At 44.7% G+C, this 27,549-nt stretch overlaps 1 protein-coding gene across 4 annotated transcripts; it reads right to left on the bottom strand.

Moving 5' to 3' along the window:
- Nucleotides 1–27,297, bottom strand: Ttf1 (transcription termination factor 1). Of its 4 annotated transcripts, none has more exons than XM_020161586.2 (12): nt 27,209–27,297; nt 21,430–22,536; nt 19,958–20,184; nt 18,237–18,422; nt 17,429–17,507; nt 14,190–14,320; nt 12,297–12,531; nt 10,185–10,274; nt 9,097–9,162; nt 3,671–3,756; nt 2,672–2,859; nt 1–1,939 (listed from the first exon to the last, which is right to left on the bottom strand). In XM_020161586.2, exons 2-11 carry the CDS (start codon nt 22,476–22,478, stop codon nt 2,678–2,680), a joined length of 2,331 nt encoding a protein of 776 aa, XP_020017175.1. In that variant the 5' UTR covers nt 22,479–22,536; nt 27,209–27,297; the 3' UTR covers nt 1–1,939; nt 2,672–2,677. The 4 variants fall into 4 exon arrangements, 3 of the variants coding, with proteins under 3 accessions (XP_020017175.1, XP_020017176.1, XP_020017177.1); XM_020161587.2 differs by having other exon boundaries at nt 21,451–22,536; XR_002212239.2 differs by lacking the exons at nt 1–1,939; nt 2,672–2,859; nt 3,671–3,756 and having other exon boundaries at nt 12,304–12,531.
- Between the last annotated feature and the right edge of the window lie 252 nt (nt 27,298–27,549).

Below are 27,549 nucleotides of genomic sequence, written 5' to 3'. Positions count from 1 at the left end.
TGTGTACACAATCAATTTCCTTTATTTTTTTTTATCACTTTTACAAAATCAAGAAAATACATATACTCTTCTGAAATATTCAGTTAAAATATTTTTATGTCAACCAAATCTATCATTATCATTTTTAATTACCACATAATATTCCATTTTAGAAATACACCATAATTTAACAAATTTCCTATTGAGGAACATTTATCCTTTTCTATTTTCTATTATAAACATGGCATTTTACACATTAGTTCTTTATTCCTTTAGGACAAATTCCTGTAAGTAAAATCACTGGTCACAAAATCTGTACATTCTTTAAGTTTTGGTGTATCTTACCAAACCGCTTTCCTAATTGGACTACTAGCACAGAGCTGAGTGGGGGAGAGGTGCTTGCAGAGGAGAGATGCACTTATTTACTGAATAGTTACTGTCTGTTCTTTGAGCAGCCCTGCAAGAGCTGCTGGGGACACAGTGGCAGAGACTCCTGCAACTTGTTTGTGCTCTTCCCCACAGTGGCAGACTCACTAGCCAGCATCCTGCGGTGCTAGATGAACAGCGCGAGACCTCGCTGTGCAGAGCGTAAGCCACACTTCCTTTTTCCTTCTCCTCTGCAGACAGGCCCGGGAGCCTAAACACTCAATTTCCCAGACTACCTTGCAACAGGATTCTGCTAATGGGTGGCCCCGTGAGAGATAAAAAGGCAGGAGGGACAGAAGCTGCTGTGTCCCCTGGAGACACAGGCTCCGGTGGAGGCACATACTGGTGAAGGGACACGGGAGCAAGGCCACTGCAAGGGCGGCAGCAGGAGACAGCCTGGGAGTTATGGGGCAGACGAAGCCAGGAGGTACACAGGGCCAATGGCAGCCATGCAGGGGCCACAGCAGCCTCTCTGCAGTCTCTGAGCTATTCACTCTTCCCTGCTGGCTCCTTCCTTCATCACTTTAACAATTTGAGACAGACTTACTGTGTAGCCCAGATTGGGCTCAGACTTGTGATCCTCCTGCCTCATCTGAGCTCGAGGATTACAGGCATGCACCACCTCACCCAGCTTCAATTTAACAATGTTTTGGGAGGGGAGGGGAGGGGGGAGAGGAGAGGGGGTGCTGGGATTGAACACAGGGCCTTGCACTTGTTAGGGAGGGGAGGGAGAGGGGAAAGGAAGGGCGGAGGGGAGGGAGAGGGGGGAGGGGAGGGAGAAGGGAGGGAGGGGGTGCTGGGGTTGAATATGGGGCCTTGCACCTTGCACTTGTTAGGAAACACTCCACCATTTTGGCCTCACTCCTAGTCCTTCACAGTCTCATGATTTTCACTGGGAGCCAGATGTTGACCATGAACTTCCCCCAACCCCTTCCCACATAGCTGGGATCACAGATGTGCTCCACCACACCCAGTTTGTTTGCTGAGATGGGGTCTCGCTAACTTTTGCCCAGACTGCCCTCCAATTGCAATCCTAACCAATCTCTGCCTGAGTAACTGGGATTACAAGTGTGAGCTTCCATGCCTGGCCTGCCATTTGGCAATCTATGTGACTTAAATCCATATAGTAAGTTCTGCTTTGTTTGAAGTATCTGTAGTAGTTTTGACTTCTTGACTGACAGAGGAGCCTCAAAAGTACCCAGGAGGGCTGGGGTGTGGCTCAAATAGTAGAGAAAAAGCAGTGTGTGTGTGTGTGTGTGTGTGTGTGTGTGTGTGTGTGTGTGTGTATGTGTCAGACAGACAGACTTCAACAGGAGTTGTGCCCAAGACCAATGGCCTCTTTCAATGAGCCTAATGGAGCCAGTTCTTCTACAAACAACAGAGAAGCAGCCAAGCACCGACAGAGTTGCCTTGAGGGACACCGTAGGTGAGATGCAGTCATGTGGCCAAGGCCGCCTAGTCAGGAAGATGAGGTGCACAGCAGATCCACACATCCATCTGAGGTTAGCTGCACTGAGTGAACACACACCTGGCACTGGAAGAACAGGCACAATGGCGCACGTTACAAAGACGCTCAACCTTCTCCTTTTTGCCAAGTGTGCAAATAGTGGAACCCACGTACTGAAAGGTTCGCAGGATGCCACTCTACTCTCTGCTGCAATTTGGTTTTATGGGCTCCTAAGTGTGGTTGTTTTTAACGTAAGGATATAAAAGTATCAAAATCAACTCACATGCTTTCCTCTCACATTCAAGCATGCTTTAGGATGAATGCTAATACATTTTCAATGCTCCTCAGTGGAAGCTACTTTAGGCTCGTTCCTCTGGTCATTGCACATTCTGTACTAAGCACCAGTACTGAAAAGAGCTTCCTTACCTGCGAATGTTTGGAGCTGGTGTGTCCCCCAAAGGCCCCATGTTAAAGGCTGGGTCCCCAGGGTGGTTAAGAAGGAGGGGGGGGGCGCACTGGAAAGACTTCAGGTCACTTTGGGGTGTGCTCTGAGGGGGATTATGGGTTGCCCTCACCTGGCTCTGTTTTGCTTTCTAGCCATGAAGTGAGGGATTTTTCTCTGCCATGTGTTCTAGCTACAATGTGCTGCCTTGCCACAGGCCCAAAGCCATGGATCATGGAATAGAACATCCAAAATTCTGAGCAAAATGAGCCTTTCTCTTTATAAGATTATCTCAGGTACTTCGTCGTAGTGAAGTGATAAGCTAACACAAAACGTATAAAAATGCAACCAAAGAAAGAAAAAGGACAAATAGTAACCTTAACTTAACTTTGTTCTGAGATGTCTTCTCCCTCACTGTCGTCTTCGCAGTAAAAGATGTCTTTAAACAGGAAATCCTGCTTGGGTGTTGAGGGAGTCTGGATTTTAGTGCCTTCTTTCTCCATCTTCTTTGTTAACTTTTCTTTAAGCAAAGGCAGACTAGTCTCATAGAGGTAGTCGATGATCTCTACAGAAAGGAGTTCAATCTTGAAATCACTTGTCTAAAACCTCAAGGTCAAAGGATATAAGATTCCGACGATACTATGATTCGTTTACTTGTTTTCTTATTCAATCCTATGAGGCAGGCACTGCGGCTTGAATTCAGAGCCTCATACTTGCTAGGCAGGTGTAAGCAGACACTACTTTTAACCCATTTTTCAATAAAGATACTGAGGCATAAAAGACCTTAAGAAGCTTGCCAAGGTCACGGGGTTACAGGGATGCAATCCTAGGCAGTGATATCTGCTGAATATGAAGTCCAATGTCATCACCCTTCAGGGGACAGTGTCCTCTGACCTGTGCTTCCGGGCAGACTGCAGGAGCTGTGGCTGTGAGCTTGTTACAGACTCTGGTCTCAACCTGGGCCCAGGTCTGGGATGAGGCCCAGGATGCCACTTTTTAACAAGCTCCCCCATGGTGCTGACAACACGAGTTTTGGACTTACATGTCTGACCCCCATAAATGGCTACAAAGAAGGACAGGGACATGCTAAACTCCCTTTGGAGGTGTGTGTGAGGTGGTGTGTGCCTGTGGGCACGTGGTTTGCGTGCACACAGGCACATGGGCAGCAGCACGGGCAGCACCGGCCACTCTCCGAGGAGCGCCACAGTTTACACAGTTGTCATCACTCAGTCTGTTTGAGAGTCCTGTCAGGTAGCCTATAGCTTGTCGATAGTCACATTTGGATTGGTGAAGCTGAGGTTCCAAGAAGTCAACCACACAGCCAGCATGAGGCACCACACACTGTGCTTAACTGTGCAAATATTTGTAATACTGACCTGGAAAAGTCTTTTTCTGCCAAAAGGGAACACAGGCAGCCTTCAGCTTGTAAAATTTAGTTTGAACATAAGATGGAGGCACGTCACTTTAGAAAGGAAAACATAAAGAATGTCAGTTAAAAATTTACCCCAGTGTGGTACTGGGGGTCTCACACTTGCTAGGCAGGCCACACTATCACTTTAGCCATGTTCCCAGTTCTTTATGCTTTGGTTATTTTTGAGATAGGGTCTCACTTTATGCCTGGGCCAGCCTCAACTGCAATCCTATTTGTGCTTCCCCACAAAGCTGGGATGACAGGCATGCACCACCATACCCAGCCTTTTATTGATTGAAATGGGGTCTTGAGAACTTTTTGCCCAGGTTAGCCTCAAACCATGATCTTCCCAATATCTGCTTCCTGAATAGCTATGATTACAGACTTGAGCCACTGTACCCAGCTAATAAGTACATTTTTAAAGATGAGGTCATCCTGAACATGACATCATCGTGTCCATAAATGAGTGATAGAAATAAGATGAAAAACCTATTGCTGCTATTGTTCGTTTGGTTAAAAAAAAAGGGTGATCAGTGAGGGTGTGTTTAGCATGCATGGAGCCCTGGGTTTGATCCCTAATATCAAAAAATCAAAAACAAAGAAAGAAAACTGGTAGTAGAGATTTAAATTAGAATGATTTAACTTATTATTTGAGAAGACAAAGTGTAACAAAGCCAACACGTGCTGATGCCTGTCTTGTACTTGGCCCCGCCCAAGGACTCCAAGCACACTAATGAATGATCTCACGAGCACTTGAAGAGGGAGCCACTATTCTTGATCTGGAGATGAGGAAGCAGAGGTGCACCTAAGAGCAGAGCTGTGCCTCCAGATCTACGCTCTTGCCCACTACCCTGCAGATACATTCCTGTTTATCACAACGCAAAGGCAGGTGCTTGTCTAGCATGTGCAAGGCACTGGGTTCTACTCCTAGCACCAAAATAGAGCTAACAACAGATTTTACTTGAAATCATAAAAGAGCCCATTTTAATAAAAAACTGTGATCTGAAGTGACACCACAGGCACACAAAAATCTAGTACCAATGTCAAGTATTTAAAAAGTGCTTGAGGGCTGGTGGAGTGGCTTAAGTGGTAGAGAACACCTACCTAGCAAGTGTAAAGCCCTGAGTTCAAACCCCAGTACCACAAAAACAAATAATAAAGCCATCAGTTTTTTGTTTTTTTAAAATACAAAGTGTAAAGGGAGGGCTTTGTTGACATGAATCCTCAAGCGGGGAAGGTGATGGGGTGCATACAGGGGCACTCCTCCAAAGCACTGATGCCCTCAGCTCTCAGGGACCCATGATCCTGAAGAGTGAGTGTCCACCCCTCAGGTGAACCAGAAGAGAAAGTGCTCGGGGCCACAGCCTGTCGCCATGATTCACAAAAAGACCCCAAATCTCCAAGATTAAGAAAGAGAAAGGTGGGTTGTTGTTTGGTGGCAATCCACATGGTAAACCGACCACCAGAACCAGCTCAACCTCTGCTGATGGATAAATGGCAGCTTCCACCAGGAGCCACACTTTTGCCCATCAGCCAGGGCGCAGCGCCTCACTACACCATTCCCTGTGTAGAGCTAAAGACCAACCCATCCTTCAACATCTGCTGAAAGTCTGACAGCCCCTGAGCCCCGTAACTCAACAATCTGCTTTGTTTAGAGGAACCTTTCTTGCTTACAGAGCAACAAATTCAGATAACAAGAGTACTGGCCTTTTTCGTCAACAGCAGGAAGTGTCTGGAAATGCAGAAACTATGCAGCAAAGGCTCACAGTGTGAGTAAACAGAGAGCTAGTGAAAGAGGGCAGTCAGAGCACTCTTGCTCCTCAGATGAGAAACATGGGAGAAACACATGCAGACTACTGAAAGAAGCCTGAAGAGGAACAGGGTCTCTGGATGTCTCCCACAGCCTTTCCAATCACCTGGGGAAACCCAGTTCTCTCAGGTGGCAGATGCCTTGCCATCTTAGCCAAATGACCAAACAAGAATCACGTTCCCCATGCTGGCATGCAGTGAGAAAGACACCACACTGACTAAGACAATCAATCCAGATCTAATCCAGAGGAAGCATCAGACAAACGCCAGCTGAGGTACATTCTACAAAACAATAGTCTGAATTCTTCCAATTTGTCATCAAAGACAAAGGCAAGGGAACTTTCCAGATTAAAAGACACTAAGGAGGCATGGCAAGTAAATGCAATGTGTAATTCCGGGTTGGACCTCAGGTCTCAAGGAACATGCTATAAAGGATATCATTGGGACAAGTGGAGGAATTTGAGTGTGGATGATCATTGATTGTATGACTGATTTTGAGACAGGATCTCATTGTTGCCCAGACTGGCCTCAAACTCATGGGCTCTAGAGCTCCTCCTGCCTGGGCACCCCAAGTACCTGGGTCTACAGGCCAGTGCCACAACACGGGGCTTGGAGTATATTTCAGAGCACGGTATTGTGATGACGTTGCATTTCTTGATGCTTAATTATACTATCCTCATATAAACGACATCCTTGTTCAGCACATGGGATCTATTACTAACTATCAAATGATTATAAAAACATGCCTGACATCCTTGGAGGAAGGAAAGAGGAATGAGAAGGCAAATGTGGCAAAATGTTAATGATGGCTAATTATGGGTGAAGGGCATGGGGGTCCTTTGTATTGCTTTTACAACTTGCTAGCTCTGAAGCTTTTACAAGACTTTGCACACGTCATTCACCAGTGGGGATGGACTGGTGTGATTTACCCATACACAGTATACAGAGTGGAGGTTTCAAAAACACACGTTTATGTGTTTGTGTAACACTAGTGTATCAACCGCTGTTCCGCACTGTGTCCCCCACCTAAGACTATACCCGGAGCTCTCTGCGCACCGTCATTTAACAGCTTTCTCACCCTGTGTTGAGCTGTAGAGGATTTCATTATACAGGCAGACACCTATTTGGCCAGCACTCTACCAGTGGGCAGTTGGCTTTCTAGTAAAAACACTACTTCAGATTGTTCTGCATAACAGTTACTTCACTTATGTGTGAATCTATTCTCAACTTTTTAACTCAATTCCAAATGGAATTACTCAAAGGGAATACCTGAATTTTGAATGGAACCAAGGCTATTAAGTATGGGAAATCTACCAAAAAAAAATTCAAGGAGTGGATGCAGAATTTTAGTAAGGTTGGCTGATGCTAACAGTCACTGAAGAGGGGTGATGAAGGCGTAGGGGTCCAATTTTTTTATGTCTAAACTTTTCCTGATGAAAAGCTAAGAAAAAAAGAAGGCACTGCTGATACACCAGAACTTAGAGGAAAACATGTGACTTTAAATGTGTATTAGGAAGGAACTGAAACAAAAGAGGAACCAAGCACCCATCTCAAGAAGCTGAAAACACAAGCAAAATAAATTCAAAAAGAGCTGCAGGAAGGATAGAAAAGAAGCAGGTGTCCTGGCACACAGCTATAATCCCAGCACTCGAAAGGCTTGAGGCCAGAGGATCTGAGTACAAAGGCAGCCTAGGCTACACAGCAAAACCTTGTTGAGAGAGAGAGAGAGAGAGAGAGACATACAGACATTGATTGAAGAGGATCAGCACACTGGCAGCTGGTTCTTTGAAAAGTCTCTGGTTACTCTTGTTCATGGGGAAGGGGGAGATGAGATGTGAATAAACAGCATTAGCTAGCAAAATGAGAACTTGGGTCAGACCCTGCAGCCATTGTGCGTGAAACACCAGGCTGAGCAGTGTGGGAGGAGGGGCTCTTCTCTAACTGTGGACCATGCAATCCATCTCCTTTTCAAAAAGTGAAACATAAAACCAAGCACAAAGTCAAGTCCATTTTCCTCATGGGTGGGGGTGTGATGTTCAATTCCATATTTGCATTCTCACACACCATTAAAAATCTCTAACTGGAATACAGTTCTAGAAGCACTGGCAGCATGTGAGATTGACTGGGAGCAGGTACAGAACTGACACCTAAGCTCCACACCTCACTGGCCCCACTGCTGTTCTTAAAAGGTTCCCAAGATGATTCCTGTGTGCAAGCTGGGTTGAGAACCACTGAGCTCGGAAACCATGAGTTTACAAAGCTCCACTTTGGGCACAGAGAGAAAGAAGTGGGACTCCTGCAGTTCTGGAGTCTTCAGTGTGTCTGCAGTGGGTGGCAGTCTTGGTCCCGGCAGACCCACCCACTCTACCGCTGCCATCACCACACTGGCCACTTTTTAGCCCCTCAAATGAGCCTGGCTAAGGCTTTGCCATTCATCACCCCTCCTCAGTGGTCTGTCCACCTTCTCTAGACACAAATGTCTTGTTACCACCCATCTCTTCCACCCTATCTGAACTTGGCCTTTAGTACCCATGTTCTGAAGCAGCTGATTTGTTCATTCTCCTTCAGCTATAACTGAACGTGAGTGCTAGAGTCCTCCTTCACCACTACCTTTTGTGCCTGGTATAAAGGAAGAGGATAAGTAAATTCTCGTTAGTGCACCATCATTATTGCCAATACACTTTGTTGTGGGTTTTTAGGTTTGTATTAACAGAATAGAAACTCCTCTGGTGGAGAATTAGGCTTTTGTTCAATGCTCTGTGTCTCACAGCCTAAAAAAATGCCTGCCAGACAGGTGCTCAAACATGGCACCAAGACTAATTCTGGGCCTTTGATTTCCTAACACTTAGACTTAGATAAGGGTAGGTACTGACATAATTTTCTTCCTTACTACTAAAGCAGAGTATTTACAACCTCACCTCTGTCACCTCCCAGTGCCAATTTGCTTGTATGGCCATGCTTCCCTATTACAATTATTTTCACTTGAAAACTGAGTAAATGGGCTAAGTGGATGCTATAGGTATTATGCTCTCCCTAAAATTTATATCAAAAGCATTTTGGGTGTGACAAACTACATGACACCAAAAACTAACAAACAGAAAGAAAAGTGAAAAATATATCCAATTAATGGTATGAAATTAATTAATGAGTGAAATGAAAATTTTCATTGATCTAGCAGCTCAGAGCCTGTAGGTAGTTTGCTCTAAAACTTATTTTTTTCAGTGCTAGAGTTTGAACTCAGGGCCTTCACATTGAGCCACTCTGCCAGCCCTTTTTAGTGATGGGTTTTTTTCAAGATAGGGTCTTGTGAACTATTTGCCTGGGCTGGCTTTGAACCATGATCCTCCTGATCTCTGCCTCCTGAGTAGCTAGGATTACAGGTGTGAGCCACTAGTGCCCAGCTTAATTTTTACTCTATATTACATCAAGTTGATTTTCTTGCCAACACGATTAATTTTAACTACTGCTTATACACAATTCCATACATAGCATGCATTTTAGTCCTGTTGAAATGTGATGGGTAGTCATTTATTAAGAGTCATGTCTATCTTTTAATTAGCTTATTAAACAACCAAGTCTTACCCTATGGCACCAGCAAGATCTTCCCAATCTATTTCATTAGCATCTTCCACATTGAGTTCATACAGTCTATAAGAAAAAAAAAAAGAAAAATCAGCAGGATATACATCTTCATGAACTCACAGAATAGTAACAGCTGGAAGACACCAGTGCTTTTGCCCTGGTCCAGCCCCCTTATTACACATGCAAGGTCACTGAGTGAGTTACTGAGATGTGTCAATAACACAGACCCACTGTGACAGCACATGTGTACCCAGTCCTTACTACGTGACAGACACTGTGTAACATCTTTCTGTGCACTACTTCTTTACAGTAACCTTCAGCACCACCTGTGGAGGTTCAACCCCATTCTACTGACCAGGAAATGAGGCTGAGAGACTAAGTCACTGGCTCAAGATGTCATGAGTAACATGTGGCACAAACACTGGACCCCAGGCCTGCCTGACTTGAGATGCAATCCTCAGATCTGCTAGTTTATGCTGTCTCTCCACCAGGGAAGAAAAAGTGGAGGCACAGCTAACCAGACTAGTACAGAGACTCAGGAAGCAGACCAGTGAGCTTAAAGCAGGGCTCACGGAACAGGGCAGGGAGAGGGAAGCTGGGCAGAGTGGCCAGAGCCTGGAGGTCTCTGCTGCTTTTTTGCTGTTGCTTGGCTAATGTGAGTCCAGGCCCACCAGACTTGCAGGCTTCACAAAACAGGCCCACATCTCCTCCTGCTCAGAACACTTCAGGAGGACTCTGCATGGGTCAGGAACTCAAGGACAAAACCAAAGACCAAGCAACCGTGACACCAGCAAACTTGCTGCAGAGCAGTGGGGCTCTGTCTGAATTTCTGCCTCCATTTTCCAATGGACAGAAATAGCTCACATCCACAGTAAAAATGTCAAAGTCTAAATTAACTACATTGACTGGGTACAGTCATTAGGGAATTTCTCATTGCCATCATCCTCATTAGGACAAGTAAACAGATTTAGAGGTCACATGTCCCTCGCAACATGTGTGGAAAGTGCAATGTCATCACAGTCCCTACTGTGTTAACCACTTGGCTAGAGAGAAACCAGTTAAAACAGCATTACTTTCTATTTCTGTACCTTTCAATAAGGTTGATTTTGGCCTGAAGAGCATTGACTCCACGGTATACAAGCCCCCCGTTAGTCATCCTCTTGGTTAGGATTTCCATCCTATGTTAAAAGAAAGAAAAACATTGTTTACTTTCAGTTAAAAATTTTTCTTCTGTTAAAATTTCCAGTATTCCTCTCATACAAATTGTCCTCATTCAGAGCTAATTTTTTTCTTTTGATGGGTCTGGGTACCCACCAAAAGAAGCCCTGGGGTTTGCACTCAGGGCTTTGTGCTTGCAAAGTAGGCACTCACAAAGCAGGTTCTCTACCGCCTGAGCCACACCTCTAGTCCATTTTGCTCTAGTTATTCTGCACTATTTGGCCTTGAACTGAGGTCTTTCCGATCTCAGACTCCGGAGTAGCTAGTATTACAGGCGTGAGCCACTGGCACCCAGCTGGAGTCAACTTGTAACTTTTCAACTCATTCGCCACCATCGAGAACATACCTACTTGAAAAAGAAGTGGGAAGGAATAAATAATAAAACAGTCAAACGTTGCTCTTGTTACCACCACCACCTTTTAGAACACAGAATGGGGCAAGTTTAGTAAGAGAAATGATTTGATGATCCTGCTCATGGCTGAGCAAAGGGCTGGGGGCCAGGGCTGCCTGATGTCCTTGTGGAAGCTCTGACCTAGTTACAAGAGTTAACCCAAGGCCGACCTCACAGCAAAATGTGTCCCAATTGGACCAACAGCGCACCCATCAGCCCTTCTCCACGCACTCCCGACAAAGGACAATGGCACTGTTCTCTCTCATAGCCGTCTGTGTTTACTTTGAGCTCATTTCAATGCAGACATGGTAAATGTAAATTCAGGGCTCAAGTTTCCCAATTTTCTCTTCACATTAAAAAATACATCTTGTAATTAGAGATAAGGGCAAAATAGTTTCTGCTGGGTATTGAGGGGGGGAGCGGGAGGGGGTGGAGTGGGTGGTAAGGGAGGGGGTGGGGGCAGGGGGGAGAAATAAACCAAGCCTTGTATGCACATATGAATAATAAAAGAAAAATGAAAAAAAAAATACATCTTGTATGTTATCCTATTATGTGGATTCTGCAACAGTACTGCCCTTAACCACTTCTCCCTTCCAACGCTGACGTCATCACTCAGCTGAGGCTCAGAACCCATTCCCACTTTTTAGCCTAAAATATAAGGGTAGAAAGGGCTCTGCTTCTCCATATTATCCCCCTCACATTATCTGTTCTTTAGGGTTTCTTTCCCTGACTGGAGTCTTATTAAAATAAGAAAGACAGGGCTGGAGACATAGCTGGATCGAGTTCAAGGACCTGGGTTGCCCTATATTCCAAAACAAAAACCCTGAACACCCCGCAGCAGAATTGAAAGACACACAGACAGTATAATCTAGGAGCCTGCTTTTAATGTAAAGTATGCCTCCTCTGGATCTCACTCTTTTGTTTTGTTGTCTTTTGAGATAGGGTCTTATTACGTAGCACAGGCTGGCCTGGAACTGGAGCTCCCCCTTGGCCTCCTGAGTGCATGTACCACAATGCTTGGCTCTACATTTCACTCTTATTTGATATTCAAGAATCACTGAGTGCCTCTGTGCTCCAGATGTGGGTGAACAGCATGAAGAACCACTGCTTAAGTCAGGCTTTAGTGGGACATCCAGGCAAGGACAGAAGTGATCTCTGTGGTACTGAGGAACATAGCTAACAGCATGACAGGTGAAGACACAGGACCCGCCAAGCTAGAAAGCTAATAAAAAAGGCAGAGCTATCCTGACCACTGCTGGGCTCAGGGCTTCTGAGTGTTAGGTTCACATGGTTTTCTTAAATGCTGCAAACAGAGAAGTACCTTGTTTTAGCCACCCTCCCACATGGAGACGCCTCAGACCAGCAGCTTGCATGTGTCTCTGATGAGGGTAAGTAAAGAGCTCATTTAAATCAGATGCTGATAGTGAAGCGGCAGGAGCAGTGGACAGAGAAGAGCATTTCTGACATTAAGTGTTTCAGAGCAGTTATGTAGATATTCTTAGCAACCTCCCTCTCCACCCACTCTACACAAATTAGAGAAAGTGTGACAGGGAGAGAAACAGAAATTTACATAAGAAGCTTCAAAACTTACCACTTACTTTTGCACTGCATCCAGTTTCTGGTTTCTACTTTTGCTTCCACTTCTACCCACGATATGCCCTTGTAGAGTTTTTCCCGAACGATCCACAGGCGATGATCAGGATTTTCTTGGAGTTTGGAATCCAACTCATTTAACTCCTGGGGCGACATTTTCTTTAGAATCACTTCTTCAACAGCCTTAATTAGTTTCTGGGTTTCTGTCTTACTCCAAGTACCACGATTTGTTTCTGTAGACCCCCCCCCAAAAAAAACAAAAACAAAAACAAAAAAAGATGGCCTTGCAGTTGCTAATCTATTTGGTTTCAAACGCAACATTAAAAAATGATAAATCAGGTACTTTTCAGAAAACAATGGGTGATATCTTGATTAAACAAACCTAAAATGATTAAACACAATCACAGGTAAATTAAAATGGAGTTACTGACATGGCCATGGGTTCTTTTTAAGAACCAAAGCCAGGCTGGGCAGCAGGGTACATGCCTATATTCCCAGCACTTGGGAGGCTGAGGCAGGAGGATCAAGTTCAAGTAAGACCCTGTCTCAAAAAACACCCAAAAAACAAAAACCCCCAAAGACAGAAATTATTAAATAGTAAATCTGGTGATTGGAGGCATAGCTCAGTGGTAAAGTACAAAGCTCTGAGTTCAAAACTCAGCACCACATGGGGTGGGGGAAGTCATTTATTAAACCAAAAAATTAAAAACAAAAATTTCAAAACAGTTGTTCTTCTTAGAACAGTATTTCCTGCATGACACTGTCAGGTTCTCAAACATGTAATGGGGGGAAAAACACCTACCCAGTGACTTTGTGTTACTTACATAAGAGTTCCTAGCCTGACATCAATAGGCACCCTGACTCCACCCCAGTACCTGATGGTGGAAGGACCTGAGAATCTGAGAATTCCGGAAGCTGGGTGAGTGTCAAAGGCACCTACGGCTGGCCCTGTCTCACCAGAGACTCAGAGCCATGCTAAGCATGATGGAGTCCTCAGAAAGCCAGCAGCCTGCAGTTTTGGTTTGGCCCATGGAGTGTTATGCTTCCCCACAATAGCAATTTGGATAAATATTTAAAAGTCAAGAGATTTCCAAAAACAATGGTTTTTTTTTGCGGTACTGGGTTTTGAACTCGGGCCTCACACTTGCTGGGCAGGTGCTCTTAACACTTGAGCCCTGTTTTGTGATGGGTTTTTTCAAGAGAGGGTCTCTTGAACTATCTGCCTAGACTGGCTTTGAACTGCAATCCTCCTGATCTCTGCCTCCTGAGTAGCTAGGATTACAAAGGTGTGAGCCACCAGCACCCAGCTGAATTTTCTTTCTTTCTTTCTTTTTAATTTGTTTATTTTCCTTGTTGGAAATGTGAAGAACTGGCCGCACAGTACTCCCTGTGTGGCTAGAGTGAGCTGTGCTCCACAGCACCCCAAGGAAGGACTGCCTTCTCAAAGCAGACTTCTATGTTTTAATGTGAAGATTATAACCCAAGAAACTTTATGAAAGAGGAGAAAAAGAGGCAAGAGGTCACCAATGCTGTTTTTGGATTCTTAACTCGCCAACTGCATGCCTCCTCTCAAAGCCTTCCTGGCCACCATGAGGAAGTGCTCCTGTGCCCAAGCTCCCTGCTGGCAGCTTCCACAGCATCAGTGACACCATCACCACTGCCACCACAGTCACGTTGCAAGTCACTGAACTGAAGTGTGGCCAGAATTCGACTAGTGAACAAAGGGTGCACGGTTTCTCTGGAAGAACATGGGGAAGTGAGATGAACGAGACAGAAAGGCTTAAATGCAGGCATGCTTTCCGAGGACGGGCCTGCGGGGATCGCTGGGCTCTGGCCCACAGCGGGCTGAATGACCCTGTCCGGCTTGTCTCATGAGAGGTAGGCCACTTACGACTGCCGATCTGGGAGAACTTCAAGGCAACGGAGAGGCTGCTGCGGGCCACCATCGCCCCGATCTTCTTCCAGTCATTCCCGTGCAGGGAATGGTATGCCTTCAGCTTCTGCATATCTCCTTCACTGTACCTGAGAGAAGTTAAGTGTGCTCATGTTTGAATGAGCACAAGATTAGAAGCAGCACTCTCATGGCAGTACACTGTAGTTGTGAGAAAAGCTGAATGTGACCATAAGGAAACCCAAGTCCCATCCAACCAATGGCCTGACCTCCTGCTGCTGCCTTTCAATCTACCTCTTGCCAGAGGTCTGGCTGCCTCACCACAGCCAGAGCAGTCTCTGAGCTGTCCTAGTACCCACGATGGAAATGGTCCTCCTCCACCGAACAGGACAGTGACTGCAGTGGTGCCCTCCAGACAGGGGTGCCCTGGACACTGGCTGAAGGGTCCTGCTGCGATTCTCTTTTCTGCACTGGTCAAAGCCTGCAATTTAAGGGCTCCTTTTGTTTTTCGGGTTTTTGGCAGTACTGGGGGTTTGAACTCAAGGTTTTGCATTTGCTAAGCAGGTGCTCTACCTCTTGAGCCACTCCTCCAAGCCCTTTTGCTCTGGTTATTTTAGAGTTGGTCTTGCTTTTTGCCCAAGCTGGCCTGGACCTCGATCCTCCTATTTTCTACTTCCTGCTATAGCTGGGATGACAGGTGCATACCACCACACCCAGCTTCTTTCCATTTAGATGAGGGTCTCTCAAATGTTTTTTGCCTGGGCTGGCCCTGAAACATGATCCTCCCAATCTTAGCCTCCCAAGTAGCTAGGATTACAGGAATGGGACCTTGGTAGGCAGCTATGGGCTCCCTTCTTTACGTCCTCTCTTCCAGACCAGTGCTGTTCAACAACGTGATGTAACATTCCGATATGTTAAATTGTCTAATGTGGGAAAAATCATTTCCATTTAGTATGAATGAAACTAATTTAAGAGTTTATTTTCTTTGGGCTGGAGATGTGGCTCAGTGGTAGAACACTTGCCTAGCATGTACAAGGCTTTGGGTTCCCTCCTCAGCACTGCAAAATAAATATATTGTCCAATTAAGAATGCTATCATTTCAACACATCATCAGTATGAAAAGTACTGAGGTAGTCCACATTCTTCAATGTGTAACAGGCCTTCCAAATCTGGTGTTTGCTCTACTTTTGCAGCACACTGCAATTTGGACCAACTACATTTCAAGTGTCCAGCAGCCAGGTGAGGCTGGTGGGTGTGCACTGGACGGCACAGCCCTGGGAAGTCTGCAAGGGCAGGGGCCTTGTCGGCTGCTGAATGGCATCCATAATGCCCAACAGACAACAGATGTTCAGTGAACATATAAGTGGCTTAGCACAAATATGTAACATTAAAGAGATTCAAAATGCATTAATCCTACAAAAATAACAAAGAAGCACTATGGATTTTGAGATTAAAAACCTTAAATATTTAAGTGAAGAAAAAGCAATCTTTATGACCTCCTAAGACTCCGACACCTTAATACAGAATGGTGGGGTGGTTTATGATATTATAAGGTAATAGAAAAGAAGGTCTGGTCAAATATTAGCAATTTCTTGTGGTTGTGATCCAGAACTACTAAGGACAACAATATCCTAGAGTTTTCAGAAATTCCTCTGTAAATGCACTATGGTAAACAGAGACTGGTTACTCTCCATGGGTAAAGAGAACTAAGATTTTATTAGTTTTCCTCTCAAGGTAGTTAGTCTCCCTAAAATTAAACAAAAAACAAACCCAAACCCCTTAAAGATCACTGAAGCAACAGAAAAGAGGAAGAGAGACATTCAGTGTACAACACGGGGAGTGATGCCTAGACCACCAACACCCCAGAGCCTTAGAACTTTTTCTTTGGTTTTTAACTTCCTATGCTTTTTGTTTTGCTTTCCTGTGTTTTTTGCAGTGAAAATCTTTTTTTTTCTTCTGCTTTTTAATTACCATGTTATTGTTTTACGGGGGATACACTGTGAGATTTATAAAAGTTCTTACATTGCATCATAGTTGAAGAACCCTTTAGTTGGAGAAAGTACTCTAAGGGTAAATGATCACCACAAAACAAATACTGCAGCATAAATGAATGAGCTTGAGTCATTACAAGGAAAAACTTTCACTATTCCAAAAAGTTCATTCTGTGCTTAATTTCACAGGTAGAGAGATGACTCCAATTGCCACCATTAATTTGCCAAAAGCATTCTAAGTCAAATTTAAAATGTCATCTTTAGGGCTGGTGGAGTGGCTCAAGAGGCAGAGCATCTGCCTAGCAAGCATAGCCAGGGTTTAAATCCCAGTATCACCCAAAACCCTAAAATGTAATCTCCAGTGAGCTTTCTTAATGTTCTATTCACAACTCTCACCTTGGGGCTGGGATAAAGGACAGGGCAGGTCTCACCTTGGGGCTGGGATAAAGGACAGGGCAGGTCTTGTGTGGGAGCTCTCCTCACCCAAGCTCATTCCTTTTTGTAAAGGTTTAAGGAAAGAAACGAAGGTCATAGCTAAGTTGGAAATTTAGGTAGTATGTTTCTAAGTGAAGTCAGCAGACACCAAATTTCCTAACCCTGCCTCCTGGGGGAGGTCAAGTACTGGAGCCTACAGTTGATTTGGGGGCCCTGGGAAGTGAAGCTAACAGCTTCCTTCTTGCTTATTTTGTTGTCCTTAGACAAAAAGATTACCCATAGCCAACGCTTATCTCTATGTTTTCTTTAAAAATTTTTGGAACACTGGACACAAACTATAATTGTGAATTCTATTTGGGGAGAAGGGAGGAAAAAGTAAGAAAAACATTAGGACTCGGCATCGATAGTACTGTACTGCACTTAAAAGATCTAATACTAGTTTTTACTTCTACCTGTAAACATCTACTAAAACTCCAAAGCCCTGTGCCAAGGTTGAAAGGAACATCACTTTAGGAAAGAAGTTCTGAAACCGGGAGCTTATAACACAGCAGAGAAAACAAGTGTGCTGAGTGCTAAAACCAAAGTGTAAAGACACAGCTGAGAATTTAGGAAAGAGAAGATAACAAAAGATTTATTAAAGAGCTGGCAGCTGAAGTGGGCCTTGAAGACATACCCAGACACACTCACCATCTGGCTTCAATGTAAAAAGCTTCATGATTTTTAAACTCTCATCTAGTACTCAGATATTCTGCTTTGTAATATCAGCCAGGACTAGAGACAAGTTTTAGCTCAAGCTTTAGGACTTTTTCTTACCTGCCTTTGTAATTATTGACATCGAATATTTTCTTTGCTCGATAGTACACGAGTTTCCAAGGCCGGGCGATGCCTTTACCTACAGTTAGAAGACCGGGAGTCAGAAGGCATGGTGGCTGACGAGACCTGGTCATAATGGTAAAGGGGACCCCACACGGCCCTCTGTACCACCACTATCCTCTGCCCAGGGCTGAGGTTGGATCCCCCATGCGGAGTATCTTGGGGAGATGTGCCCAATCACCACTGCCTTGGAGACCGCTACAAACTGGATGCTTAGCACCTGGAGGCTGTGGCCTCTGGTCTACTCAGTTCATGGAAAAGACCCTTCCAAGCAAAGTAAGCTTAACATAATTCCAATTACAAGAAAGGGAGCACTAAGATGAGGGTTGTATGCCAACAGAGAGGTGCACAAAAATCTTTCCAAACTACGCTTTTCTCACTGCCCCACTGTATAGAAGAAATAATTCTTGACAGGGCTCACCATCTTGTTCCTTCATGCATTCCAGAGTACACCTGTGAAATTACCCTCTTTAAATTCAAGAGGTTTCTTCCACTCGGATCCATTATTACCTACCTTCATGACCTAACTTTCCCAGAAGCACCCCACAAGGAGGAATCCCACTCAAAGTCCTTCAGACATGGAAGACACGAACTGGTCCAATAAGGATCTAATAACCACAGAAGCAGGAGCCAGGCATTGCAGGCACAGGAAGGTCAGGCACCATGCACAATACTTACTCACCAAGGGGGATCTCGATTAAGGTTGGAAGGCTTTGGGTAGTCAAAAGGAAAACACTTCTAAACATACCAATGTGCACTCTGAATGCATATTTTCTCTTTAAATTGGTGATCGTAGTCTTTTCTTCTGGATATCTGTCTGTGTACAGCAGCTTGTCCGCATTCTCAATGCCTGTCAGGGATAGGAATTCTTGCACATTTTCCTCTATCTGCTTATTCTCCTTCACAGAAAACTTGCCAAATCTAATAGCAACACCTAGGATTGAGGAGCGAAAGTAGTATTGTCAATAATGAATAAAAGCATACTGTTTCCAAAGCTCCAGAGCAGCAGACTAGCCAGTGACTCCCTGATGGTGCACCTGACGTTCCCCACTCTGCGAGCTCCACCTTTCTTTCGTCAGCCTAAGCACACCTCTTTGCCCAGTCCTCCTACTACACACTGACTTTTCCTGCTTCAGCTGTTTTTAAAAGCTGTTTATATTAAGAAAAACCCATATTCAATTAAAATCCAGACAGTACTGGGAGAAAAGCTAAAGTTGCTCTTCCAACCTGTGCTGTGTGACTTCCTGCAGGCAGTGTTCTGCGTGGCTGGCGTAAGCGGACAGAATGCAGATGTTCTATGTGAATATGTTGGGGGCGGGGCGACAAATGCCAGTGCACTTTACATTTGCTTCCTATGCATTCTGTGAAGCACTCATCAGGGATTAACTGTGTTACAAAGTATATTTTCTTGCTTGCTTTTTTATTAACTACGTTACATAGTATATTTCTCTCTTGCTCTGGCTCTCTCTTTTTTTTTTCCTCTACTGGAGATTGAAACAGTTTTTCATTCTTTTTAGATTTATTCTAAAAATACTATTCATGAAATATATAACTAAAAATTTTAACACAGAATATCCTTAAATACTGCCCTATAAATGGTGTGCACAAGTGCTTTTTCTTAAAGGGGTGGGGGAGTACTTACACTATGTTTCTGAACTGATCTCTTCAAATTGATCAGCTCTGTAAGCTGATGGTCACTTTTTATTTTTTCTTTTTTGGCAGTGCTGGGGCTTGAACTCAGGGCCTATACCTTGAGTGTAGGCCTACACCAGCCATTTTTTGTGATGGGTTTTTTTGAGATAGGGTCTCAAAAACTATTTTGCCCAGGCTGGCTTTGAACCTTGATCCTCCTGATCTCTGCTTACCGAGTAGCTAGGATTACAGGTGTAAGCCATAGGTACCCAGCTCCTTTTTACTTTATCAATGACCAGTGGATTTGGCTTCACACAAAAGAAATTCAGTAAATGCTGCTTATGTGTAGTACACAGCCTTAGATTTGTAGCTTATTCTTAAATCTGGTAAATTTTCTGAGAGGTCCTCGTAACACAGTGAAACAGAGAGCAAGCTGGTCTCACTCGAGCCCATGCCACGTCAACCAGCTTGCCCTCACATTGGCATGTTGAGGAAAGAAGCTACACTCATCCACAGTTAATATTCATTAAGTGCTCTAATTTTATTTTGCTTCGGTATCCTTGCTAGTGTCTCAACCTTTTCTCCCAGGATTTGTTCCCAGTGTGGGGACTCTCTGGTCCCTTGGCCCCATTCTTCCTCGCCTCTTCTAACAGAAGCAGTGCAAGAGGAGGAAAACCAGGTACTTCATTTTGTTAACTTCACAGAACAGACAACTCTGGAAGGACAGAAAGCTGAGCTCCCTGTGAATCTGTCAGTCAGTCACGCATAAAAGCAGTCAGTTGTCCGCTCTACACACAGGGAAGTGCAGCACCACTTAAGGCACCTGCCACAGCTCACCTTGCGCTTTAAACTCCTTAAAGCGCCCCAGGTCATCCCGATACATCCGCTTAATGGTGGTGGGCGCCCTTTCCCTTATATCAGGAATGAACTCTTGGAGCTGCTTCACGGCAAAGTCCAAATCCACCTCGGAGTCCTCAGAATCCCTCCAGTCCTCAGAGAAGGGTCTTGTTTCAGAATCTCCAGCAGATTCCAAATTGCCTTCTTCTTCGTTTGTAGGTTCTAACCTAAGGGGAAACTGGGCTAGCATTGATCATCCCTTGACCTGATAGCCTTTAATCCTTCCTAAATGACTCACAGTCTACGGGCGCGCTCAAGCTGGACGGGACCTTGGTGTGGTTTCTGTCTGTGGTTTTCAAACCCTTTAACGTAACGCAATTTACTTGTGGGTTTGTGCACGTGTCCTGAGGTGGTCTAGAAGCTAAGTCCTATTACCACCAGATATTATTAGCTTACAGTTTGTCATCTTTTTGGGTTTTAGATACTGACCTTCTAATAAGTGAAGACCTCTTTTATCCCCACAGAGAATCAGACACCTCCCCACCCTTCCAATGAGTTAAGTTTTAAAACGTAAGTCACGAATTAGCCAAATCAGTGTTTAGGGTTTAGGTAGTTACAGCTGTTTTGGCTACAGCTACAGAAGGCCTCATTCCCCTTTGCTTAGTGTTTTATGCATCTCCCTCACTTCCTCCCTGCGTTCTCTGCCACAGTTCAGATTCAGGCATCAGTGAGCTTCTCAGACTGGTAACTAAAAAGACACCCTGCATTTGTCTAGGCAAAGAGCCCAATGAAAGTCAAGAACCACAGTCCCAGCATATTCCTGCCTTGTGATCAGTGTTCTGAAAATGTCTCCAATACCACAGCACAGAGGACAATGTGAGTGAGCCAAAACTACTGTCAATACCACCTGACATGGTCCCTTCATTTACTTTCATGGAAAACTATTTTAAGTCTAAGAAATGTAAGAAAGTCACTGAACAAAAATGGGAAGAAAATCTGTCCTGAGTTCCAAGAACTATGAGATAAAGTATGTGGGGGGAATCCTTGTATTAAGTCATCAGATTGTATAACATATATACTTATATAATAATAAATTCCTTTACGTTAGTGAGAATCCTAACTCAAGTTCTTTTTTCTGCTCTGTGGAATTGTAATACATCTAATCCTTCCTTACTTCTATATATATGCACGTAGACAAATTAAGAGACTATGGGGGTCTTAAAATGTCTTTTAAACTTACTCATACTTTAAGGGCTGGAGTAGCTCTCAATGAAAATCTAAGTACCTTGTTTTATTCATGAAGAAATGAAGCTACCTGCCCAGTTTGCTCAATTCAATGTCCACATGACTGCATGTGGACAGTCCGTCTATGATTTCTGTCATTTAGTTATATACATGCTGAGTAAAGAGGCCACAGGCAGAATCCACACAATACATACCACCCAACAGAAGGCACCCCATTTGCACGTTACCTCTGCACTTCTTCCACACACCTCTCTCCTGAACAAGCCTGGGAGGCCTGGGTCCTCTCCTTCTGCAGCCTGGGGTTCACACTTTCTTCCATCATGGTACCATCCTTGCTTTCCAGTGAGTCAGAAAGTGTGTGCTCAGTGTTCTTATCAAGCTCTGAAACACCATCACCAGTTGCTACTGCGTTTTCGGCAGACACACGTTTCCTTTTCTTAGACTTCTTTTTCCTGTTGGATCCCTTGACCCTTTTAAGTACATCGCCTCCTTCTCCAGTCCCACCAACCTTTCTAACCACCTGTGACCCTTCAAGACATGTGTGACCAAAACTCTCAGGCATAGCTAATGTCTCCAATTCTGGGTTATCTGACAGTTTTTTCCTTTTTTTCTTAGACTTGTTTTTACCAGCAGACACTAGTAGTTCTGTCACTTCACCTTTGAGATCCACAGAAGGCAAGGACTGTTGGATGTGCGATTCTGATTGGGGAGGGGCAATGCTTGCCTCCTGGCTTTCCTGTGTGACATCCCAGGATGCAATTGTCCTTGGACGGTTTTTCTTTTCTCCCCTATTTTCGTTATGCAGTTCTTCTGACTCATTTTGACATGACTTAGCAACTGTACACAGTTTATCTGCTTTGCCTACTTTTTCTGATTTTGGTTCCTTGCTCACGGCAACATAAACAACATCCACATCTTTTGTAAAATTCTTTGACATGTTCTCAATGTTTTCTTTATCTACAAGGACGTGTACAACACCTGTTTCCTCATCTACTCCCCAAACAACATCTCTCCTCTTTTTCTTCTTTTTGTGCGTAGAGTTCGCCTTTTCAGTTTCATCGCAGAGTTCTGATTTTTCCACAGGAGAGGTGAGATGCTGGAAATCTTTCCTCCTCTTCTTCTTCTTAGTTACGTAAGGCTGGTCACCTGCTGAGGAGGAGTCTCTGAAATATCCCTGGGCACGTTTTCGGGGTCTTTCCTTATATACAGAATACTTTTTCTTTTTCTTGTCAAAACTTGGAGTATGGATTTCAAATCTGCTTGATTCTCCTTCCATTCTATTCCTTTAGGGAATCGTGACAACGGTTGTTTATTTTCACATTTTAAACATTAGCCTTGGGAGAGAAGAAATCACTGTAAACACTGTAAGACAAATGACAAGCCTGGAGTCTTAACTATAAATTCCGTAACATATTATTCAAAATATACACTATAATCTACTCTGCCTAGTCCCATTACCTTTATGATGTAGGGGGAAAAGACTTTCACAGATAGCAACAGTGCCCTGCACCCCTCACAGCCTTGTCTCTGACCTCTCTCCTTGCTAGCTGGGCTCCAGCCACACACATCTTGCTTGGGTTCTTCAAACATGCCCTCATCCTCTCCTTGGCTTTCCTTGGAATGACCTCTGCTGCTTCCTACCCTCCTGCCTCTGACTTCTTGCCGTCCTGCAGTACTTGGCTGGGTGATAACTTCTTCAAAAAAATTTTCCCTGCTGCCTTGGGCTGGGCTCATTCTCCAAATGGTATTTTTTTTTTTTTTAACAGTACTAGGGATTGACCTGAGCCACTCTACCAGCCCTTTTTTTGTGATAGGTATTTTACAGATAGGGTCTCGCAAGCTATTTGCCCAGGCTGGCTTTGAACCATGATCCTCCTCATCTCTGCCTACTGAGTAGCTAAGATTACAGGCGTGAGCCACCGATGCCCCGCTCAAATGGTATTCTTTTTTTTTTTCTTTCTTTTTTTTTGTGATACTAGGGTTTGAATTCAGGGCTTCCCACTTGCATGACAGGTGCTTTACTACTTGAGTCACACCACCAGCCCTTTTTGTCCTTTGGTTATTTTGGAGATAGTCTCACTTTATGCCCAGGACAGCCTGGAAGGCAATCCTCCTATTTTATGCTACCTGTTGTTCTAGGATGACAGGCATGTGCATCACGACCACCTTTTTTCTGTTGAGATGGAGTCTCTCAAACTTTTTTTCTGGGCTGGCCTAGAGCCACAATCCTTCCCCAACTCAGCCTCTCCTGTAGGCTGCTGATGACAGGCTTGCTCCACTACACCCAGATACTGGTTGAGATGGGGGTCTCATTAACTTTTTGCCTAGGCAGACCTCAAACCACAGCCCTCTTGATCTCAGACTCTCAAGTGAGTGAGTCACCAGTTCCTGGCTCAAATGACAAACTTTTACAGCAAACTTTGATTCCATTTTTTAGCAATTATCCCAACTGTAATTTAAAAATAAACAATTATTGAACTGAATGTTTAATGTCTGTCTTCTATAGGGAAAGAAAGGCAGATTGTATGTCTTGTCCCTCTCTGTATTGCCACCACCTAGCAGCCATGTCCCAGACCTGCATTAGCAGGCCAGCTCCAAAGTGCACTTCACTGTGGGGACACCAAATATCCACAGACCACAGGCAGGGAGCTCAGCTCTTTGTACAAGAAGGTGGACACACTTTGCCAGAGTCCCCAACAGAGTGAAAAGTCCATTTATTGGAATATATCTGCAAAGGCACATATATATACAAGGCACATATATTTTGGAATTTAAGTACAGTAACAGAAGGGCTTGGATGTGGCTTGTGGTAGAGCACTTGCCTAGCATGGGAAAGGCCCTGGGCCCAATCTCCAGTACCACATAAATAATTAAGTAAGTAAATAATATAGTAACAGATATGTACTTTACCAAAGAGATGGTTAAAATATAACTCTGCAAGTACTTCATATTCCTCTGCTTGCTCTGTATTGCTTCTAAGTTCCAACTCTGAGATTCTGTTTATCCTTAACTAAGTGATACGTTTATGTGGTTCACAATTTGAAAGTCTACTCTTATTTCCTCTCCTTAGCACCTATCTGATCTGTAGTTGCTGTTTTCACTAACAAAGCCTGGAGCTATTCTTGGCATCTCTGGGCTTTCTAGCCTGAAAGAAGGCATCTAATTTATACTGGGTAGCCAACAGCAGCTTTAAGAACTGTGTGGCTGGAAGGCAGGGATAAAAAAGAACATTGTATATAAGGCAGGTCCCTCAGCTTTCTTCCTGATGTTTCCCAGCTGGGCACTACCACACAGACTCAGGTGGCCAGTCCTTAACCTCTCTGAGGTCTGGGCTACAGCACGAATGAGTGCTGGCAGTTGACTGCTATTCAGGGAGGGTCCTGCAAGACTTTGTGGTATGCACCACTGTAGCCCCAGCATCAAGCACAGTTCCTGGCTCACAGGAGGAGCTCAATATTTTCTGCATGAATTAATACCTTCTCTTTGGCTACCCTTGGGTTACTGAGAATAGATGGAGAAAAAACTCACACCTGGGCAAATAGGCACCACTCTAAACACTTGGTTCCTGACTACAGCTGGGACCTGCATGTGGCCAGCAACTAAGCTGTTTCTCTAGATCTGTGCTGTTTCATGGTGGCTGGTAGTCATACTGTGCCCTGTTAAACACACACTGGATTTTGAAGACTTAGAATACAAGTAAAATATCTAAATTTTTATTCTTTTTTTTGTAGACAGGGTCTCTCTATGTAGCCCAAGGTGGTCTCAAATTCTCAATTCTTCTCATTCTCCCAAGTGCTGGGATTGCAGGCATGTGTCACCACAACTGGCTAGTATCTTTTATATGCTGACTTAATGTTGGAATAACAGTTTGGATAGTGGGTTAAGTGAAATAAATTTCTAATTCCACCTCTTCCTTTGAAAGTTTTTTAATGTAGCTACCAGCAAATTTTAAATTATGTATTGTAAAAATTTATTAATTTAAAATTAGCAAATTTGTTTTACATTAATGAAAATTTTACATTTGTGTCCTATTTCTCTAGACAGCATTGTTCCAGACAGTTCACTCTCGGACTCTTCTTGAAATAATTATTTCAAACTTCCTCCACTGCCATGAACTACTACTTCTTTTTTTGGCGAGGGGGGGCAGGGGAGGTTGAACTCAGGGCTTCATGCTTGCTGAGCAGGTGCTCTACCATTTGAGTCACTCTGCCAGCCCCTCTATGAACTTCTAAGTGCAATTCTTCTCTCTCACTCGCAGCAGGTGAACACAGGGTCTGCTGGCATAGAACGTGAATCTCTTGCTTCCACCTCCCCAATATCTATCCACTTCTAGCACGTTTGCAGCTCCACCCCAGTCACCTTGAGACTGCTTCAGTTAGAATGCCTACAACCTTCAAAACCACTAAACTCAATAGACACAGTTCAGGCCCATATTTAAGGACCTTTTTAGTAACAATGAACAGAGCAGGTGATTCCTTTAAATAGCCTACCTTTCTTTTGTCAGTTTCTTTCCTTCTTTCTTTTCTGTAAACACTTCTTAAACTGGTCTCTCCAGCTCAGTGGAACCTTTTGTACTGATGATTTGACTCAGGACCTCATGCTTACTAGGCAAGCACACTATACCTGGAGCCTCATCCAGCCTTTTTTTGTATTGGGTATTTTTGAGATAAGGATCTCTGCCTCCTGAGTGGCTAGGATTACAGAAATGAGCCACTGGCGCTGGGCTCAGCTAAAAGCTTTTAATGGTTCTTCTCTTTCTCGTTCTTGCTCTCTCTCTCTCCACAGTCTTATGTAACCAAGGTTGGCCTGGAACTCATGATCCTCCTGCCTCAGCATCCCGAGAGGTGATGCACCACCATGCCAGGTTTCACGGTATTCTTAATGCAAAGTAGGGGCTGGGGGTGTGGCTCAAAGGGTAGAGTCCCTGCCTAGCGGACCGTGAGGCCCTGATTTCAAACTCCAGTACTGCCCCCCACCCCACAAAAAAAAAGGCAAAGTAAAAATCCTACAGACCTACAAGGCTCTTCAATTCTTCATGATTTGGTCTAGTTCATGCCCACTGATAAGAACTGCCCCTTCTGCAGCCTAAGCTGCGGCAGATCAAAGCTCACTGGCCTTTATCTCCCGCCACCTCCCTTTGCCTGCCCCTAGACCTTGCTCCCTCAGCTGGTCTCATCCTTTGCAGATCAAAGACCACTGTCTCTTATCTCCCCACCACCTCTTTGTCCATCCCTTGCCCTTGCTTTCTCCAAATGCTACTTAAGGCCAGACCCGCCGAGAGAAGCTGCTGCGCCATTTTCTCTCGGCCAACCGGCCTGCTTATTAAACTTCTGGACATGAGAAACCTCTCCTGAGCCTCCTTTGTGTGCGATGTGCGGCGTTTTCCTAACACCCACTCTCACGATGTCTGGCCTTTCAGTTCCTAGAACACCTTCAGTTCTTATTCCTCTCAAGAACTTTGCAAAAGCGCTGCCTTTCTACCTCCCAATTGGCCTAAGTATAAAAGTCACTTTCTCGGGAGGACCTCGGGAATTCTTTCACTGGGTCCCACTCCCTCTGTGCCTGTAGTTTCCCAACAACGCAGCCGCTTCCCTATCGCTAGGGCTGCTGCTGCGATGCGCTCGGCCTCTTACGACCGGGCTCCTGTCGGTCTTGCTGCAAAAAGGTTCCCCCAGTGCTCGGTCCCCATCCGAGGATCGGAAACGCACTTATCCCGTCTTTCGGGCGTACACTTCGCTCCCTGTAAGGCCAGCGCTCGAGCCTGGCCCCGGAGCCAGGAGGAGAAGAACTGAACATCATTCCCAGAGACCCACGCTTCGGTTCCCGCGTGGAGGCGGGGGCGGCAGCGGACGGAGGCGCCAACTGCAGTCCTGGAGGCCTCGAGGCCAAACGCAGGTCTCCCAGAAAATGAAGGCAACCACCCACCCAACTCCCCCCGCTTGACTCAGACACGAGCAAAAGGTTCAAAAAGAACCTGAAACAACTAATAAAACACTTTCAACCTACCCTTTGAAACGTCGCCACCTTTCTCCCAACCCGGAAGCTTTGCCGTTGGCGAAGCGGAAATAGTCGTGTGTCACTTCCGTCCATTAGCGTAACGCTGCCATAGCAACACAGCGGGCTTCTTGACCTGACGCATGCGTAGTTGCTTGCCTATGTGCTTCTGGGAGTTTTAGGGGATGGAGTAAGTTAAAGGTCCCTTTAAAACTAAGAAAGCAGCAGCTGGGGAAATGGCTCAAACGGTAGGTCTCCTGCGCAGCAAACATTAAAGTCTTCAGTTCCAACCCCAATGCCGCCATAAAAAACAAAAAAACGAACTTAAGGATGTAGGACGGAATTCTTCCACT

This window comes from Castor canadensis, chromosome 13 (assembly GCF_047511655.1).
Source record: "Castor canadensis chromosome 13, mCasCan1.hap1v2, whole genome shotgun sequence".
NCBI classification, from domain to species: Eukaryota; Metazoa; Chordata; class Mammalia; order Rodentia; family Castoridae; genus Castor; species Castor canadensis.
This window is presented reverse-complemented; position numbering and strand designations above follow the sequence as displayed.

Coding starts and splice junctions, on each gene's coding strand:
- Ttf1 (XM_020161586.2), bottom strand. CDS start 22,478: ATGGAAGGAGAATCAAGCAGATTTGAAATCCATACTCCAAGTTTTGAC. Junction 12,532..14,189: donor GTTCTCCCAGATCGGCAGTC/GTAAGTGGCCTA, acceptor GGGGGTCTACAG/AAACAAATCGTGGTACTTGG. Junction 10,275..12,296: donor ATGCAGTGCAAAAGTAAGTG/GTAAGTTTTGAA, acceptor CTTTTAACATAG/GATGGAAATCCTAACCAAGA.